The sequence below is a fragment of the Centropristis striata genome, chromosome 6 (genome assembly GCF_030273125.1).
Source record: "Centropristis striata isolate RG_2023a ecotype Rhode Island chromosome 6, C.striata_1.0, whole genome shotgun sequence".
In the NCBI taxonomy this organism is placed as follows: Eukaryota; Metazoa; Chordata; class Actinopteri; order Perciformes; family Serranidae; genus Centropristis; species Centropristis striata.
Genome location: NC_081522.1, coordinates 25,723,005 through 25,744,527, shown reverse-complemented (window position 1 = coordinate 25,744,527; position 21,523 = coordinate 25,723,005). Strand labels below are relative to the sequence as shown.

General features: G+C 39.8%; 1 protein-coding gene across 1 annotated transcript in view; it reads left to right on the top strand.

The window, feature by feature from the left end:
* Positions 1-1,003: 1,003 nt before the first annotated feature.
* The window catches only part of LOC131973334 (BTB/POZ domain-containing protein 10-like), a 35,548-nt gene continuing 15,028 nt past the window's right edge, over positions 1,004-21,523 (top strand). Inside the window, exons 1-5 of the mRNA XM_059335308.1 lie at positions 1,004-1,268; positions 13,158-13,402; positions 14,448-14,739; positions 15,043-15,145; positions 21,228-21,348. Of these exons, the coding sequence (XP_059191291.1) occupies positions 1,144-1,268; positions 13,158-13,402; positions 14,448-14,739; positions 15,043-15,145; positions 21,228-21,348 (886 nt within the window). The 5' untranslated portion in view covers positions 1,004-1,143. The remainder of the gene's footprint in view (positions 1,269-13,157; positions 13,403-14,447; positions 14,740-15,042; positions 15,146-21,227; positions 21,349-21,523) is intronic.

Genomic DNA, 21,523 nt, shown 5'->3' with positions numbered 1-21,523 from the left:
ATGTCTTCCCCTCTATCACCCCCCCTATCTGTCACTATCAATAAAAGCAAAAAAAAAAATGCCCAAAAATTAATCTTAAAAAAACAAAAAAAAACAAAGGCATGTTCAAAAATTGCCTAAGTCATTTATTTCTCTTAAGTTACATAATTTACACACAGTGTTGTTACTATGCCAATAGCCATCCTTTGCTTGAGTGAAATGATCACTAAATGTCATATGTTACACTTTTGGTGAATTGTTTTGTGTTTCCTGCAAAACAAAAAATGAGTTAGGCGATTATTTAACAGGGTGACGATTTATGAAGTTTGACTGCATCAGAAGGCATGATGCTCAGTGGCGGTTCTACACAGGGGCGTACAGGGGCCACTGCCCCTGTGAAGAAGCCCTTGGCCCCTGCTGTGGCACCTGTGTCAAATTAATAATAAAATGATTGATTTATAACAATGAACAACAGAACAATTCTTACCTATTTTTTGTTCAAACAATATCTCATTGTACACAAAAGGAACCCAGAATGTGTACATTGTATAATAGTTTAATTGTGCGATAAGCTTGTATATATACATAGAAAAAAAAGATAATTCTCACTGTACTGCACTTTCAAAATTAAAAAAAGTAATTGTGCACAAAAATGAGAAATGTCATTGTCGTACAAAAATAATTGTTATTGTTGGTAAGTCTCATTGTTTCGATCAATGTATTTGTATATTCCAAATATACTTAAATTAGATTTTTAAATAAGCTTAAATAAAGGTTTGAATGCTTAAATATCATCTTTGCAAATTTTAATGTGCCCCTCAGATTAAACACTGGCCCCTGCCCACAGTAAAATTGGTGTAGAACCGCCCCTGGTGATGCTGTTGACGTAGCAGGATCTATTTGTCCATGAAATCCAAAATTCATGAAATGCATCAGTAGCGAATGGAGAACTCAGAAGTGGGAGCTTTCAAAGAGCCCGTGAAGGCATCATCGCTCTGATTCAGTCAGCACGCGGCCATTCACAGTTTTCTGTCCCTCCTGTGAGTCTGAATGACTAGCAGGTGCGCGTCTTCCTTTTAAAACTTGCGGTCGAAGCGGTGGATTTTACCAGCTAGTTAAAATATAGTTGAGTGTGTGGAACGATGCTTATGAAGTTGGAAAGTAATGAGCGAGGATGAAGCTCCCGGGAAGCCCGCTTTGTTCGGAGGAGCGCAGGGCTTTTGTGCCGCTATCATCCCGCAGCTCATCCCCTGCTGCTTTGTCTTCACTTGGCCCTCTGATACCGAGCGGTAGGTATCTGGGTTAAAGGACCGGGATTTTAGCGCTGTCATTGTGTAACATGTACAGTTAGTACACGGCTTCTGGCGTGATTTACTGCAATCATAAGAGTGACCTACAAAGACAATGACTCACTGTATAATCCTTGACGTGACTCGTTTGACTCTGGTAGCCTATTTAGAGAGTCAATAGTGATCTTATAATTATCCTATATAAAATCCTATGATCTAATATTCCAGACTATATATTTTTATATATATTTCAACCCAGACTGCTGCATTGAGCATCTTCTCCTTCAGTGTCATCAGACCCTAAATAATAGATGGGACCCTAAGCCCTTGGGGCTCTCACCTAAAGCTTTTATTAGACTGCCAGGACGCCTTGGATCTTTGTCTCAGTTATTCTGTCTTAGATGTGTTGGTGACAGCAAAATACAAGGGGGATTGTTAGATCAGGGAGAGGGTTCCCAGTAACTATTAGAAGTTAAAAAATGAGCTTCCTCTTATTCTCTCTGGCACTGTGAAATCTTGGCTGCTGTGAATTTGCATTGCCATGTGAAAGATGAGAGGAGCTGCCTGACCTGAGTGAAATATTGCCTCCTTGGTTCCTAATGTTCCCTCAAGCCTGCTGGTCTGGTTATTGGCTGCCGGTAGACCCGCTATTCTTTTTATTATCCCAGATAGAACATGCATTTATGCTCCTGTGATGCCCTAGTGTAAATACATAATGTATCACAGTCATATCATAGCTGGATATATTATGTACAGTATAATGTAAATGGTATAATAAAGAATCTGATTACTGTTATTATTCATTTTTTACATTTGCAGTGACGTGTAGTGTCAGATAGCTCAGATGGACACACTGAACCAGATAGAGAAGTGTGTGTGCTGCTATGGTGACCCTGCTCTTCAAGGACACTGGCAGAGTCAGCTAAGCTGTGAAGCTGACATGTTCAAAACTGACCAGGATCTTGGTTTAGCCCTCGATTTCTGAAATATTAAAATTTTGAGTAGAATTCACAAGTCAATTAGCAGCACATGCATTTTTTAGAAACTTTTTTTTGTAAATGTGTTTTCATCTCCTTTGTGTTCATATACAGATTGTTTTAGTGCGTTCTTGGTTCTGAGCCTATTTTGGCTGTTTTTTAATACCTTTGATTTTGCCCTTCATGTACCACATAACAAATGTTTACTATACCCATATTTGTTATCCATTTTTTCTTCACTTTTATGATCTGACAATTATTTTTTGCGATTCAACCTACTTTATCAACATATTGAGCCTAAAAATACACAAAAATCATGAAATCCGAGTTGAAAAATTAAACTATTTACTACAATAAACAATACAAATATGCTCAATGAACTGTTTTGGAACAATTCAAAATGTAAACATAGGATGCATATATGAATATATAAAAAGGTACCATTTAAATATAATAAAACTATATACAAAGTCCCATAAAAATATAGGCATTTTTCTCCTTGTTAGCTGCAACTCTTCAAAAAAAAACTGTGCAAAATTACATATTGCCATTATTATCTTATTATCATATCTTTGATTTTGCATGACCTAGAAATGTCAATGTTGAATGCTTTTTTGTTAAACTTCATGTGATCTGAACAGGACAGCGCGATCATAGACCCCAGAGGGTTAAGGGACATAGTTTTAGCCCCCCCAAGACATGATAGGGTGTCATCAAACAAAAATAATTCTGAATGAGAAAATAAACTTTGGCTGTGTATATCTTTTTTTGTGGATTTGTGTGGATTTGAAGTGACTAGTGCAGTGCCCGTAGGAAGTATGTATTCATATAGTGGGAGATGAAGTAGATTTTTCACTTATGGCCAAATGAGGTTATGTGTGAAAGTGGGATGTACAATGAGGTGTAATACTCTTGCGTAGTGTTAATAAACAAAGTTGGGTAATACATGGATGTACATTGAATGTCATCCCTGAATTACATAGTAATGCAACATAAGAAGTGAATAAAGCTAAATCTCTGCTTAGCATGCTAATCGCGAATAACAGAAGTTGCACATTACATGCAGACCACTACAACGTCTGCAACTCCATAAAACACTTACTTTTCATAAGGTACCACACCATCCAGCACATACACATTGAACTTTGACATTTGCAGGAAACTATTTGAATATTATTGGAAAATCAAACCTTGTAGCGCACTTTAAAACTCTGAAAGATAGGTAGGCTAAATAGACTTCCAGATGAAATAAGTCAGGGTGGAAATCCAGAGTGAATTGGGTTATTGGGTTCTTGCTTTTATAGATAGATTTACAGTCATCACATTGTTTTGTAAGTCATTTTGTATCAGTACACTGTTCTGTCTGGATCTACTCATTCATCAAGGTAGACTTCTCTCGTCAACATCAGCCTATTCACTGGGTGTGGTGAATGGAAACTAAACTGAAGTTGGCAAATTCTTATTCAGTTAAAAACAGCTCACAAACTTCTATTATGTAGGGGAAAATTAGTTATTAATTTGTGCCTGCTGCTTCTTCAGAAGAGGGGATTGTTTTATTTTTTAAAACTTTGTAGCAGTGACCATCGCGGAAGGCGCAGCTTTTACTCTGTTGCCGCGGGGACAAGCGACTGGAACATTGTCAGGACATCAAACACTTGAGATGTCATGACAACCGCAACAGCTTGAGCACTCTGTTAGAGTTTCTGAGTGAGGTTAGACTGCCTGTTAGAGCCGATGGCTGCTAACGTTACTGGAAGAGAACAAAGCGCACTGTGACGAGTCAGCCTCCACTTCCGGTGCATGTATTTACTAAGCGTCACAGTAAGAATGTGTTAGACATGCCTTCAAAATAAAAGCAAACACATAGCTTTCAAAATAAGAGCACAATGATGTGTTCGCAGAATCCACCACAGAATTTACAAGAAGACTGTCAAAACATGATGCCTTAAATAAGAACAGAAGAACCCGTATTCTCCTTTACAATAATCCATTAAAATATGCAATGATTAAGACGGAACAGTGGCATTAGAATGTGCGAGAGGCACCAAGCGAAGGCTTTTAAGGAAAAAGAATTTCTGCGGGGGAGCATGCCCCCTACTTTGTTCGGGTCCCGCCATCGTAGTCTCAGAAAATCCTGTGGGAAACACTAAACAGTTTTACAGGCAGCAACTTTCGGGTCTGAGCTGTAAGGCGAACCCGGGAGTACCTTTAGCCTGCATTCTACCAAAACCTCTAACAGCAACTTTGCAATACAAAATGAGAAAACTTCTCAATTGATTTCTTACCTCAGAATTTTTTTGGGGATAATGCTATGGTCTCATTCACTAGTAAAAAACGTTATTGAAGAATATTGAAAGGTGACTAACAAGGCGGGGCGTCACCAGGAGAAAAACAAAGCAATGCGTACCCACGGCACTGTGTCAATAAAGTTGTTTTTTTAAAAAAGGACATTTACCGGTTTCATCTTATAACTTTGACCCTTTCACACTGTATTTTCACTTAATGACAGTTTATTTGAACAGTTTGTTCATTTAAAAATTGCTTGTGCGTAAGAAACATACATTTTGTTTGTTTGTTTAGTAGCCAAAATTAACATCCCATTAAATGCTAGAGTTAATAGGCCCTTTTCATAGTGCTGTTTCATGCTGCAACATTTACAGCTCTGTAAGGGCTTGCCTTCACTATGAAAGCGGCAAAAGCTGGATGCCTGGGTCAAATGATTACACCGATTTTTCATGCCTTCAAAGGTATAGTCACAGAGGCGTAAAACTGGAGGAACTGTTGGAAGCAGGACCACTATGAACTGGCCATCCCGGCAAGGCGGAATATTTGACGTTGTGAGTGATGTGTAACACACCTCCCACTTGGTCTGACAGTCATCGAATCACTGTTCAGCAGCACAACAACTGTGGCTGCAATTGCTAACTGTGCACAGCGTCCACTGCTTATCGTTAACAAACTGGCATGCAAACTGTACACGAAGTGTCTGCTGCTGATCTACTGCTACGGTGCTAACTATGTAGCCTATTAGCACTGTGCTACTATGCAGCGCTGCTGCTCTGATGCACGTCACTATCATCTCCTCCGACCTTGATCGACTGCACTATGAATGGGCATGAATGTTACACCTTCGCAGGATCACTATGAACGCCCTGAGGCAAAAAGCCGGCACAGATCTTTCTGGCAATATAGCAGGATATTTGTGGGGCCGCACTTATAATGAAAGGGCCTAATGTTAACATGAATTGGCAGCGATTTTACTCAGTCAGGTTGAGGTGTAGAGAGGCGTGTAGTCAGTGTCGTCAGATGCCTCCCGCTTGTCCCCAGGCCAAATATGGTCTGCTCTCCGTTTCCAAAAACAAGATGGTAACATACAAAAAGAAAGATGGCGACAAAAGATGGCGACAAAAGATGGCGACGAGTGTACCGCTGAACACGATGCTTCCAACGGGCCACAGACCAATGGGTGACGTCACGGTCACTATGTCCATTATTTATATATAGTCTATGGGTATATAGCTTGTTTTGCAGTTGAGTCAATTTTTTATCCTTTCTAAATTGCTGATGGATATTTACACGAACACACCATCCAGGGTACAAATAACCCTTTACCTCCACTGCTGAAAAAACCTAGAGGAAACATTGTGTCATTCTTTCCTTCTCTTTTGTCAATGCCATACTCGTACATTTATTTTGCATATTTTAAGGTGGTTAGGTTGTTCAATTTGTTGCTGTATTATATGGCTATCGAACTCAATAGCACCTCATACTATGTTTGAGCCTGTGCATGATGAAACTACATAGCAAAGTTACATACGCACGTACATAGCAAAAAGGGCTGTTTTTAGGATACATTTCATTATGTTTATCAGAATTTAAACCAAAACAAATAAGGTAAAAAGAGTGAAACTTCGCATAACTTTTTCAATGGCCTGAGTGTCTGTGCATTTCTCCTGTGCATTAATCCGTTAAAGTGTATGCAAGTCTTTTCTGAAATGTTGAGCATATAACGGGTCTCTCAGGATTGTATCTGGAAAAGCACTGATTTACAACAAACCACTCCAGGAAGCATCAGTTGCTCCAAGGCAGAGTGTTTGTAACCTATCAGACCAAAATCTCGGAAAAATAGCCTGAGGAGCAAATAAACAGTTGAAGCCACGTCTGTTTGTTGTCCTGTACCCGAGTGAGTTCTGCTAACTCAAGATTCTTTCACATTAATACACACACTAATGGATGATGGGGTGCAGTGTGTATTTAACTGCAGGATGAGGTTGGTGGTTTGGTTTTGGCCCTGTTTCTGCAGCACTCTCCTCCTGTAAGGCTTCACACGAGTTGACTGTAGACATTTTACAAACTCTTTTCCTTCCACACCTCTGCATGCTAAAAACAAACTCTTTACTCTGAATGAGATCGGCACAACCGTGTGTGTGAGTCAATGCTACATTCCATTGTGCAATTCTGTATCGTATGATGGCATTAATCCTCCTGTGTGCCAAGACAAGATCTAATCCGTGCATCAAGTAATCTTTTTCATTGTTGCATGAAATCATGCCTCACTGCTTTGGTTTCTGTATTAGTTGTGTCATCTCACTTGGAAGATTGTTTTTTTTTGTTGAGTTTTTAACATATCAAACTTGGACTTGGACCATCCTGGTCTAATATATGTTTAACCTGTTCGTGATTCAAAAATGCCAAACAAAAATAGAAACAAACCGAAGATATCAGAGGCAGTTGGCGAGGAGGGGAATGCTAACAGTGATCAACCAACACTTGATGGCGGAATGGAGGTAGAGGAAGCAGCTGCTAGCGGCCAAGCTGTTGGTGCGGACATTTTAGCTGCCATACAGTCATTGAGGACAGACTTCGCTACTCAACTAGGTGAAGTTGTCTCATCTAACAAAAAAATAAAAGAAGCAATCAGCGTTTTCTCCGAGAGGCTTACAGCGGCCGAGGCACGCATTAGCCAAGCCGAAGATGACATTTCCTTGCTCGCTAGCAAGGAAACATCCCTTCAAAATAAAGTAAAGGAACTCACTTTGAAGCTGGATGATCTCGAAAACTGGCATCGGAGATCTAACCTGAGGCTAATCGGTCTTCCTGAGAAAGCCGAGGGCGGAGACGCGGTGGCATTTCTCCAAAGCTGGCTACCTGCAGTCTTGGGGCCGGACACCTTTCCATCTCCAATCACCATTGAACGAGCCCACCGACTACCTGGCCGTATGGCTCCGGACGCACCTCCCCACGCTCTCATCACGAGGTTTTTGAACTATCAGGATAAAGTGCGGGTGATGAGGGCATCTCGCCAAAAAGTAAAAGTAACCATCACCGTAAGTAACCGTCATGTTTTTCCCCGACCTATCTGTAGAGGTACAGAAACAGCGGCGACAATATATGGGGGTGAAGCAGCAGCTCAAGGACTTAAACATTGACTTTGGACTTATCTTCTCGGCCAAGATGAGAATCATCCACCAGGGCAGCCGCCACCTGCTAAATACTCCGGGGGAAGTGGAGGAGTTCATCTGCCGCGTTCGCCAACAGAAGAATGGGTAGCTATATATATATATATAAGACACTTAATGCAGATGTTTCTCTCTTATAGCTTTTCTGTTCTCGTTTCCACAAAAGCAACTCTCTTTTGGTAAGATAAATAGTGAAAGAAAAATAATTATGGTACAATTATTTACATACATGCCATGTCTCATGTGTATTTTGTTGCCATAGTAACTAACTCACAGGCAGAAGCGCTGTTTCTCCCTTGTGGGCCGTCCATACCTTCATTCTTCATGTATTTGTATTCACTAGTTATCTTATTTCCTACTGTCCTAATACAGCACAATTAGAAATCCTAAGAGGCGAAAGTAATCAGATTTAGTTTGACATTCTGTTCCTAAAGGAGGCTAGGCTCTGTTTGTCCGGGCAGGACACTGCACGCGAACGCATCTGGCCGCTTTTGAGAGCGGACGTCAGTTTTTGGTTTAAGCTTTGTGATATTTTATTCTGAAAGGTTTTTGGTTGATTGCAATTTATCTTACCATGGTCGGAGCAAACAGTTTGAGTTCTAATAACAGGACGCTTTATCTGCTCCTTTTAAAGGATCAGTGTTCATAACCAAGTCATTGTTAGGAGGAGGGGGGGATCTGTGGATTTTTTTTTTTCCCACATAGATAATTCGTTTTAGGAGTTAACTTTTGATTTTAGTAATGTTACTGTTTTCTTCTTTAAGTTATAAGGTACATGGTCTCATAGGCAAAGCAAATCTACATAAACAGGGCTATACTTTGGAAATCTTACTTTATAGGCCTAATGCACAAAAACTTTGACCTGGGGCTTATCTCTTGGAATGTTAGAGGCCTTAGGAAATTGGTTAAACTAAAACAAGTAATGAACAGGCTCAAATAATACCAACCAAAGATTGTTTTCATCCAAGACACACACTTACTCTCAAGTGAAACTGCTCGTTTGAGGAAAAGATGGCCAGGCCAGGTGATTACTTGCTCTTTCTCCTCACATGCCAGGGGAGTCGCAGTGCTCGTGCATAGATCTGTTCCACTCCGTATACAAAAAACTATTTTAGACCCTCTGGGCAGATATATCATTATACAAGGCTCTCTGCTTAACCAAGACTTAATTTTTGTTAATTTATATGGTCCCAATAATGACGACCCCAATTTTTTTAATAACTTGTTTCTATTGATCTCTTCTCTCCATGGTGATATAATAATGGGGGGTGATTTCAATTGCACCCTAGACCCGAAAGTTGATCGATCTTCAGGTATAGATACTTCCTATCCAAGAAGCAGGAAGACTATTCAACAGTTTATGCTCAAACTAAATCTAAATTATATTTGGAGATCAGAAAACCCTGCAAAGAGGGAGTATTCTTGTCATTCAACTAGTCACAATTCCTACAGTCGCATAGACTACTTCCTTGTTTCTAGCTCAATTATTTCAAGGGTCAGTGGTTGTGTGTATAAAAGTATTCTTATTTCTGACCATGCATTAATTCCGCTTAATTATACAACTACAGCTGCTTTTATAGGGCAGACTGTTTGACGTTTAAAACCACACTGGTTACTAAACCCTACGTTTCTAGAGTATGTTGGTTGGAATATAGACAGTTATTTCCAACTGAATACAACTGAAACATCTGCTTCAATAAGATGGGAGGCCTTTAAAGCCTACATTCGGGGTCAAATGATGGGATTCACCAGAAATAAATCCAATAAGCAATATTTACAGATGGTAAAGCTAGAAATGGATATAAAAGAGCTTGAGTTGGAAATAAAAATAAACAATACCAGGGAGAGGCAACAAAAATTAGCCATTTTGAGGGCAAAATATAACAAAACTGTCAACTGATAAGGCCTTAGTGGGACTAATTAGACTCAAGCAGGCTTAATATGACCAAGAAGAGAGAGTGGGAAAATTACTGGCATGGCGCATAAAAACAATGCAAAATGAGAGATCAATCACTGAGATCTTGACTCCAAACGGTGAAAAAACTTCAACTCCCCCAAAAATGTATAAAGCATTTGAGTCTTACTACTCTCAATTATATTCATCAGAAAACATCGCAACTTCTGAAACCCTCTGTGAATTTTTGGATAATTTAAAGGTTAATTCACTTAGTGCAGAAGCTAAAGCTGAGTTAGATTCCCCAATCACACTAATCGAATTATCGGATGCTATTGACAAAATGAATGGAGGAAAAGCCCCTGGCCCTGATGAGCTCCCTATTGATATGTATGAAATTTTCAAAGAAAAGCTACTGTCTCCAATACTTGATATGCTGGTAGAAAGCTTTCAAGCAGGTATTCTGCCCCCATCCTTGCATAATGCTCTTATAACTGTAATACTGAAGCCTGGTAAATCGCCGACTAAATGTGATTCCTATAGGCCAATATCACTTATTAACTCTGATGCAAAGATAATTGCTAAAGTTCTTGCACGTAGACTTGGAAAAATATTTGCCTCTCCTCTCTGATCCTGATCAAAATGGGTTTGTCAAGGGACGTCAAGCATTTCATTGTGTCCGTAGGGTTCTAAATATTATTCATACAAAAGCGGAACAGCCAGATACAGCAGTACTCTCATTGGATACTGAAAAAGCTTTTGACCGAGTGGAACATTGCTATCTGCACAAAGTACTAGCATGTTTCGGTTTTTGCAACTATTTCTCCAATTGGATTAAAATATTATATAATAATTCAGTAGCATCTGTGACCACCAACAATGTATTATCCAAACCCTTTAATCTTGGCAGGGGCACACGTCAAGGGTGCCCCCTTTCACCACTTCTTTTTGTACTTGCAGTGGAACCACTGGCAATTGCCATTAGGAGTAGTCAGTGTGTTTCTGGAATCAAAATAAACGACATAGCAAATAAAATTGGGTTATTCGCAGACGATATTGTTATATTTCTATCGCAGCTGGAACAGTCAATACCCAATCTGTTTGATAGATGTGTAGATTATTCACACATTTGGCAGCCTATATTGGCTATAAAATTAACGAATCGAAATCTGCTATACTTTTCCTTAAACATTCCGAGAGATTAAATCCTCCAGTTCAAACACCTTTCAAAATAGTCTTGGATAACTTTACATACCTAGGGATAAGAATCTCCCCTAAAATAGACAATTTAGTATCTACAAATTATGACCCAGTAGTCGAGTCTGTGTCTGACTCAATTAGTAGATGGTCATCGCTACCAATGTCTATGATAGGACGCATCAATATTCTCAAAATGAATGTTCTCCCAAAATGTCTTTATCTTTTTCAGTCCATTCCTCTTGATCCCCCTCCCAATTTTTTTGCAAGAATGAAAACTATGTTTTGCAATTTAATTTGGAACAACAGGCGAGCTAGGCTTCGCTTATCTTTGTAATATCTCCCCTATGAAAGAGGAGGCCTAAAACTCCCGAACCTCCAGTGGTATTATTGGGCAGCCCAACTCTCTACTGCCTCCTGCTGGTTTTCCCCAGAGGCACCTAGGTCCTGGATGAGCATTGAAAGATATACTACATCTCCTCTTCCACTCCATTCATATCTGTACTCCGCTAAATTACATGCATTAAAGAAATCCACCAAAAATCCCTTTGTTAAAAATACAATAAAAGTATGGTTTGAGGTACATAAACAGTGGTGAAACACCAGTTCTATCCCAGTTTACTCCAATCTGGGGTAATAATGACTTCACACCCGGTAAGAGCGATATGGGCGTTAAAATTTGGGTCGATAAAGGCCTTGGTAAAATCGCATTCTCATGCCTTTTGTAGGGTTGATACAGAAATATGACATCCAGCCAAAACATTTTTTTAAATTTCTGCAACTCAGAAGCTTTATATCAAAGTTACAAAAATCCTTATCCTTACCTATTCTATCCTCTGTAGAAGAAATAATAATAGAACACAATTCCACAAGGGGCCTGATATCGCGCTTTTACGAAACAATTGTGAGTGGCTCCCAGGTCTCTTCAGAAATTAAAAGACTTGAATGGTGTAAGGATTTAAACAGAGAAATCTCAGTTGAGGACTGGCAAGCAGTCTGCTTGGAATCTCAATCACGATCCATAAATACCCATTTTAAGCTACTCCAATATAAGTGGATAATGAGATTGTATATTACTCCAACCATGTTAAATAAATTCAACCCCAATTCCCCAGATGTATGTAGTAAATGAAGAATGAAGGGCACACTCTTTCATTGCCTTTGGAACTGTCCAATCATCCAGGCCTTCTGGGTAGAGGTACTGGAGGTAATTTCCCATGTCACTGGAGTAAAGTTGATCATATGCCCCAAACTGTGCATTCTTGAAATTTTTCCTGTGGATTGTCTTCTAAGTAATACTGATTGTCTATTGTTTGTGACAAGCAAAACACACCATAGCCAAAAACTGGAAATCTGTTACGAGACCAAGTCTGCAAGCCTGGTTTGCAGGACTGTCAAACTCTCTTGCACTTGAAAAACTTACATTTACGATCAAGGGCAAATATTCCACCTTTAATAAAATATGGGGACGTTTTATGGCATTTCTAGAGGGAGAAAAGATTGCAAGTTGTCTGGATCTCTGATATGATTTTATGCCCGCATTTGGAAAAAACTAGGGCTGGGACTTTAACACGTTGATTAAGATTAATTAATTACACAAAAATTAACGTGTTAAAAAAATTGACGCATTTTAATCGCACTTATTTTTGCACCGCGGAACATTTCTCACTAGATGAGTTTCAGGCGGACCGATTATGCTGGAGCACCAACTAGCGTTCATGAGTTCAGACAACAACAAACCACAGTGAACATGAAGGAAGAAGCTGATGAGAGCACTTTGGTTGGCCCCGTGGATGATGGGACATTTTGTTACAAAAAAACCAACGGATGGAAGCGTGGAAGAGCATGGTTGTGTTGCTATGCAACAAGGAATTCACATATCACCGCAGCACATCGAGCTTCAACTTGACCTCAACCTGTTGGACTTGAACAAAAATAAACAATATTTTTGTTGCTTAAGCAAATTATGTATTCCGTCATTATTCAATGGTAGACTAAAAATCCATGTGAAAAAAAGTATTTCTCACTGTTCTCAGGTCAAATATTTATATGCGATTAAAATGTGATTCATTTTGATTAATTAATTACAAAGCCTCTAATTAATTAGATTATTTTTTTTAATCTTGTCCCGGCCCTAAAAAAAACATAACATATTTGAAGTCTGTAATGAAGTCAGTAGTTTATAACATGCCGAAATAGCCATACATGTATGATATTGGTAGACATGTACCAAACTCAGTCAGACCACATGACATTAAGTCTGATTTTAAACTTTCAGAAGCTATTCATCTGAAATTGTATGACATGCTAATAACATTGATTTACTCTTTGTGTTGTTGTCCATCTTATCCTTTTCCATCAGTGATTGGCAGTTTGGCTTGTCCGTAATGGACTGCGACCAGCAGCAGCAGGTCAGCACCATGAGTCTTTACGGAGCCGGTGCCAATGTCAGTGCTGTAGGTGGGACAAGAGAAAGAGGAAAAGCGGAACATTCCTGGGAGCAACAGCGGCATTCCAGCAACTGCTTACCCGACTCCTTCCACGAGAAGGGAGAGAGCCAGTTGACGCCCTGCATCAGGAATGTCACTTCTCCCACTCGACAGTATGGTGAGGTAGAAAAAAGAAGAAATTATTATAAGTCTTGACTTCACTGCCCAAAAGTCATTATTTACTTACCCAGCCATTGTTAGGGATGGGATTTGACTTTTGTCTGTAGATTAAGCAAACTATATACACTTCTATATACACTTCTATAAAATCAAATGTTGTAGTACGCAAACTATTCAGCTCCCCAGCCAATTAGATCGTTTTGATATTATGGACCAAAATACACCCATAGCAGAGACAACTGCAGGATGCCAAAACACTGGTGACAATTGTTTAACATCAGCTGAATTTTTTCGAAATTATGGATGATTCAAGGCTTTTAGGAAACTCTGGAGTAAGTATTGTGCTCTGCATCCAATCACATGAATATAACAACAGTATGGAGAGCATATCCACTGCACAGGGACTGGACATTGTAATAATGCAGTTATCACATCCTGTAAAAGCAGTACATGACATCGCTGATGACACAGATCACCTACCGGTCATTTAGTTGCTGGGTCAGAACTGGATGGTTGCACAATGATAAAATGTCATCATAATTGACTGCCACATAGCTAGGTAGTTAGCAATGGGTCAATGACGTGATCTAATGCGGTGTCAGTTGGTGTAACCATTAATTTTTCCCCCATAAAAATCTGATTTTATACAGTGAAATAAATGTGAACTAAAATGAGAAAAAATACAATCCATGTTTACATTGCAACATTATGGTATATAACAAATTTTTACATGTCAAAACTTTTGAAAAAAATGGTTTTATTTAGAATATGTTCTGCTCAATTTTGACGAAACGTGTAAATGTAGAAATACTAAAAAAAATAAAATAATTTGATGTTTTTTAAAATTAAGTAAATATACGTGTAAGTCTACTTAAATTCAATGTAGGTGGATGAAGTATTTAATATTAATTTTTTGTGATTACAGCATTTGACATCTTGCCAACCCCTATTTGTCACTGACCCAAATACAACAAGATGACTATTAAGGTATTCCAAGTCCAGGCCTGAATAACGATTGCGAAATGTCCTCGTCCCTCCCACAGACCGTGATGGCGTCTCGTCCTCCAGTCCATGTTCTCCCAGGATTCCTATTCCCTGTTCCCACGTTGGAGGACCCCTGATTGGGGGACACATACCTCAGTCGCTAGGTCCTCCTGGAGCAGACCACCACCCAAAGACACTGTGCCCCGGACCATGTGATATGCTGGATGTGTATGACCTCGGACATCGCAGTGGCCTAAGGCTTGGAGAAAGAGTGACACTCATTGTGGATAACACAAGATTTGTGGTGGATTTGGCCATCTTCACAGCTCAACCAAACACTATGCTAGGCAGGTAATGATTGAAAGATTTAATGTAATGCAGTATAAAATTATAATGAGTGTACGTTTTCTTTTGATTTTGCTCCGTTAAACTTTTACTCCTGTCTACCAAGTGCCATTCCCCAAAACTAAAAATTTTTAACTTTTAAACTTTTTGGTGCTGAGCACATTTCTGCACCCAGGGAGCAGCAAATAGATGGTCACTGATCTGCTCTGCCGTCCTTTTAATTTGTACTGATACTAAATTTGTTCTATTACCTGTGATCACAGATTGAAGACACTCTTGTGTTTTTTCCCTACTGTTATTTGATTTCAGGATGTTTGGCTCTGGACGCGACAACAACTTTACACGACCCAATGAAAAAGGGGAGTTTAAGGTGGCTGATGGCATCAGCTCCACTGTCTTCAGAGCCATTTTGGTAAGAAGGCTGGGTTCAGTTCTTAATTTCAGCTCAAAGCAGCTCTGTGTACTTTGTCTATGGACAGATTTTTTTCCCCCTGTGAGATCATTCCCCTCCTGAAACATAGAACACATCTCTTTCACTGTCCCTTTCACCAATCTTTTTATCACTGTTTAATTCTCCCACCATTTATCTGCCTCCATCCTTCCATTTGTATTACACACAAGATATATATGAATAATAAGACAATTTCCTCTTTTCTCTGTTTCTGTTCTGTGAGTCTTCTTCCCCACTCTACCCCTTCCATTCCATTATTGCTGCTTGTGCTGACAGGGATCTTCAGCATTTTGGGTTTTTAATTCCCATTTGCAGATGATGCTTGTAGGTTGAGCCGTCATAGAGTAGCTGATCATGTACGAAAAATGCATATCATGATATTGGCAATGTTCCTACTTCTAGACGTAGTGATGCAAGGGTTTCCCATTAATTACCTAGACTATGGCGGCTCCAGAGTCTCATGTGTTGCTCTAACGTCACATTTCAAGCTCTCTAGGTTGTCCTCAGATGAGTTATCCCGATTCTCCATACATCTGGCCAGTTCATTGGTACTTTGTGCTGCATCGTCCTTGAGTACATCCACATATGTTAGTGTGGGACGTCCCACAGACCGGCGCCCATGTGTTGGTTCCCACAGCACCAGCTTGATGCCTTTGGCAGTGTCCTGCTAGTCTCATTCTCCTGGCTGTAATTTTCTGGCTCAACCTTGGTATTCCCTCATACAGAGTCTTGTTAGTAACATGTGTACTCTTACTGTACTGGTACTGCACGCAGCATTCTGGTATAGCACCCGTCTAGAGACTTCTGCAGGGTTGGCTTCAGGGTCCAGCATTCACTGCCATATAGGAGAACAGACTCCACCGTTGCGTAGAAGAAGCTAAGTTGGATTTGACGGGGGAGGTTGGAGTTCCATACACTGGTCATGCCATTCAGGGCCCTCCATGCAAGTGCCTTCCTCACTTTCAGGTCTTGCTCGGTTGTACTTGAAGTCCTTGACTTCCTTCAGCACAGTGTCTCCTGTCGTTGTGAGAGGTGGATGTTCTTGTGAGATGTTATAGGTGATCACCTCTATTTTCTTGGCATTTAGCCTAAGGCCAACCTTGGCACACTTTTGGGGGCAAGCTACTGGAGGTATATTTACACTGCTCATATTATAAAGTTATTTTGCATTGTGTTGCTGTTGCTCAGCAGAGTGTCTGACACCCGTTAGTCAGTCAAAACCCCGACCACCTCTACGTCCTCCTCTGAGACATGCACGCGTATTCACACACATGCACTGAATTTACCGAGCTGCCCTCCCCACTGCGACTAAAAACAATTCAAGCTAGAGAAACATGCCTACCTGGCTGTATCAGTCCCTTCCCCACATCTCTCCGTGTGCGTCTGCGTGCGCACCAAACTAAAGCCTATCAACCTGTCCGGGCCGTCAGAGGTCCAAATGGTCCAAACACACTGTTGCATTATGCCGTTCGTTAGCCGTGAGCTAACATTAGTTTACAATTAAAGTTCTTCATCACAAAATGCTACTAATACTTCCTGTCTCTAAACATGTGCAGCTTTCAAAATAAGAGCACAGTGTGTTAACAGAATCAAGCACAGAATTTACAAGACTGTCAAAATAAGATGCCTTAAATAAAACCTACAAGAACCTTAATTCTCCTTTACAATAACTAATTAAAATATACAATCATTAAGATCAGTGTTTATGATGGAATAGTGGTACTAGAATGTGTGAGAGGCCACCAAACTTGGGCTTTTATGGAAAAAAAATTGTCCAGGGGGGGTATGGCCCCAGACCCCTGTTTCATTAGCTACGTCAATGGAGCACCCTTCTATTTATGATGGCTGATGTCCAGCAATGGAAGAACGACTTGAAGTAGTTGCCTCAGGCAATGTACACCAAGTTATTTAGCTATTAATTGACTCTATTGATAACATAGCACCGTTGAAAACTATATTTTTAAAAATCCATATTATTTTAAGGATGTTCTTGCCATCATACAGCTTTCTGACGTGACACTGAAGTCATTATCTTTACTCTCTTCAAAGCTACCAGACTCCATTGACACAAAGATTAATTTTACCTCACAGAACAGGGGAGTTGTTGGTTTACCTTTGCCTCGGTCAGTTAGTTTGTAGGTTAGTTTTGCTGTTATGTAACAGTTTTAAATCACCAAAGTCACTGAATAAAACAAAGTGAAATTTTTGCTTCAAACATCCTACTATGAAAATAAGATGCAAAATAAAGTGATAAAATTCAATATTCAAAAGGGGAACTTTACTGTGACAGCATAATGTTCTCCAAAAACACTTTTCTGGCCATGATTCAACGCCATAACTATTTATCATGGCCCTTGGGTGTCCACAATGAAAGTGTGGTGATTGTATCTATCTTCTGTGCTGAAGGGTTGAAGATATGTGTGAGGCGCTAAAAGACTTTATACCTTTTATTCAATTCCTTCACTGCATATATTATGAGTCTGGACAGCATGGACAGTTGCAGGAAAAGCATTTTCCTGCAACATAAATGGTTGATTAAGGCGCAAATCCTGGTTTCAGTATTGATATGATGCGTTTTTGTAGATCTGGTTGAAAGGAGAAGGTAGTTGAAGAAATGGAGTTCAATGCAGGTGATTTAATCCACACAACATCTGATTCATCTCTCATGCAGCAGAATGAATACAGTTACAATGAAGTGATGCAGTTTATACAGCCGTGGCTCAGTGCCGGATATTTTTGTATACATTGAAAGTTGTTTACATTGTGCTTACGTGCTGGACATAATAGCTGAAATCCCACTACAATGGTCAGTTGCGACACCAAGTCTAGTTCCTTAAATAAACACATACCGAAGTATCAAGTTTACACAGAATATATAATGGAAAATGGCCGCAAAGGTTCCCAAAAGTCCCATACAGCAATAGCTGTAGGGACCAGTGCTACTGTTATACTGTGGATTTTGTCTTCTTCCTCTTCTGGACGCAATTTCGTCCTGCTACTAGTCCTACAACTTGAAGAGTTGCAGGACAAATTATATATCAAAACGTGCGGTTTGATTGGGATCGGTGTGCTATTACTTTTCTCTACAGAATACGAATTTTTTGCGACGTAAGTCGCGAAAAACTGCCCAAAATTTTGCATTGAAATGAATGGGACGGCCGACAAAAAATGAGTGAATAAGAACAATAATTGGAGATTTTTAAACGTCTACTTCTCCGGCATAATTTCACCTAGAGACTCCATTTAAACTTTAAACAGTAGACACAAGTCTTGTGTATTGGTGTATTAATCCACGTTTCGATAGGTCATATAGTTTTTTATCAATCCCTGTTCTATGACCATGATCATTTTTTGAGAAATTCTGAGATTATAATGGGTGTGTATTGCACGTTCGTGTCACAGTGTGTGACATCATCGCCAAAGTGTAGAGGGAGAGAAAAAATTGTCAAAAAATTAATTTGAAAACTGCGCTCCAGGCCGCAAATTCCACTCTACAGAAATAATTTATACATAGAAATGTAGGAAAATTTGTCTTCTCACTCACAATCCTCTGGTAAAGCTGTCAGAGTTATAGTTTGGGCGTAGGACGCACAGATGCGCCACCAACACCACCAACAGCCTCATTGGGTCCCATATTAAAAACGCAGGAAGATTTCGGAAAAAAAGGAAGATGGAACAGTTTTTTTAGTTTGCTCTAACAAAGCTATTTCTTGAATTTTTCTTTTAAAAAATCATATCTAGACGTTCAGGAAGAACTCGGGACGGTCAAAGTGAAGTCGGATCAATGATGGGTATTATGGTTTTGCCAAAAATGCTTTCTGTTCGAGGCCAGAAATTCCACCTGTCAATGTTTCGGGACATTAGCAGGTGTCAGTTAATTCTGTTGATTGCTTTAATCTGATTGCCTTTGATCTTTGATGTGATTACAGTTACAGATACACACACATGCGCGTAAGCACGCATACTCCTCACACATGCATACACATGCTTCAAACACGCACGTGCGCGCACACACACACACACACACACACACATTTTGAGGTTAAAGGGCATAGTTTGAAATCTCTGAAGAATCTCATCATAGTGTACACACACCGGCAGTAGCCCTCGTGGCCCTTTCAAAATTTCCCCAGAGGAAATGTTCTAGTTTATTCTATTATCTTCCTCTGTCCTCACTCTTCAGCCTTATTACCATTGTATCTGCCTTGTCTGCTTTTCTTTCTTGTAAAGCAAGTGTTATGAATACATTTTATTATTATCATGAATATTATTTTCACTAATGGGTTGTATATTTATTTTTTTATTTATTTTTTTACTTTGAAGCAATTTTGAGCAAAATCCCTGTCTAATTGATTTGACGTATTTAGGGCACAATCTAAAGAGTTAAGTAACTGCATTTCACTCCCGGGCGATAGTACCAGAACCCCTCTAAAAAGATTGCTTGAGTTGTTGAGATTGTGAAGCTTTAAGAATTTTGTAGACTGCGCTTCACATAGTTAATTATTCTTAATCTCCTCGTAAATTCGGCTGATGTATTACATTGGCGTGTGTGTCGCAATTCTGGCTTAGTATACTGCCACAGCCCACGTCACCTCAGGTAGATGCATATTACAAAGGGGGACACCTGGTCCTACACTAGAACTGCCATCCTCTTTAGTGACAGTTAACTGCTCACTGCTCATGAGAGTTTTCTCAGCTGAAACATATTTATTGTATTAAATAGGATTTGCAGAATTGTATTCATCAACAGTTGCTTCCATTCTGATGCTGATTTATTGTACTTCTATTCTAATAATACTGCCAACACAAAATGATGTAGAGATTGATCAGGCTTTCCGCTATATTCATTTAGAGCGGCAGCCCGCCGATGCTATATTATGTCTGTCGCTACTTCAGAATAGCGGATTATTTAGTTTTTTTTAACTCTGCAGAGACCACAGCGGGAGGCTCCGCCAAACAGTCTTCCGCTCTCTCGTGGCGGGGATGAGCAAATGGAACACTGCCAGGATGTCACACACTTGAGATGTCATGACAACCTGACAAGTACTCAGCATTACTCCAGTTTCTGAGTTAGACTGCCTGTTAGAGCAGAAGGCTAGCAAACGATACTGGAACAGAACAAAGCACACTGCAGTCAGTCAGCCACCACTTGTTTTTGCATGTATTTACTGAGCGTACAGTAAGAACGCGTTAGACCCACCTTCAAAATAAAAGCAAACACAGCTTTCAAAATAGGAGCACATGGATGTGTTGGCAGAATCCACCACAGAATTTACAAGAAGACTGTCAAAATATGATGCCTTAAATAAAACAGAAGAACCCTTATTCTCCTTTCAAAATGGTTTGGGAAACACTGGTTCTAAAGCTTATTTTGCTGTTGAATGTCATTTTTGTACTTTATACATTTCTGATTAATATTTACACACACACACACACCATCCACAGTCAAATACTGTTAAGATCTTTGATGGAGAGCACCCAATACTAAGAGATTGCTTAAGAACATCCTTGCTTGATAGTGTGTGGAATTAAAGCAGCAGCTTGTTCTGTTGTTCATGAGAAAACAAAAAAAGTACAAAGACAGGTTGTGAATGGAGGTGCTTGTTTTTGGAATTACGTTCACATGTTTACAAGCCAGAAGAGGGTTTCTGTTGAATTAGCACTATAGCAAGTCAAGATGGTTATCTCATAATGGATTTTGGAGACATGAATATAAGGGAAAGTGACGTTGTCTTTTGCTTAGGTAAACATTTGCTCACCCCTCCCCCTTCTCTTCTTAGAGAAAGGAAGGGAGAGAGACTATCTCACTCACTCACTCGCCTGTGACGTTGCAGGTTTTTACTTTCAACACAGCTTGCTCTCCATCCTTCCCCCTCCTCTCTCTCTCTCTCTCTCACTCACTCTCTGTCTCTCTCTCTCTCTCTCTCTCTCGCCTGTGTGAGTGCAGCAGCATCAATAATGGCGTCTTCTTTTTTCTCCCATGCTTGTGTGCGCGCATGAACACCCACTATTCTGCCTGTTTGTGCGCTGCTGAAAATGGCAGGATTACTACAAGTCAGGGATAATCCGCTGCCCTGACGGCGTTTCCATTCCCGAGCTGAGGGAGGCATGTGACTACCTCTGTATCTCCTTCAACTACAGCACCATCAAGTGCAGAGACCTCAGTGAGTACACAAAATACACGTTGACTTTAGTATGTGTGAAGCACAGGTCATTTTCATTGTTATTGTATTATTTCTGCTCTAGAGAAGGACAGAACCAGACTTTGCCTGTTCCACTGTACTGTGATGTGGATAGTTAGCTACTCAGCTTTATAATACATGAAAATAAGTTAGTAAC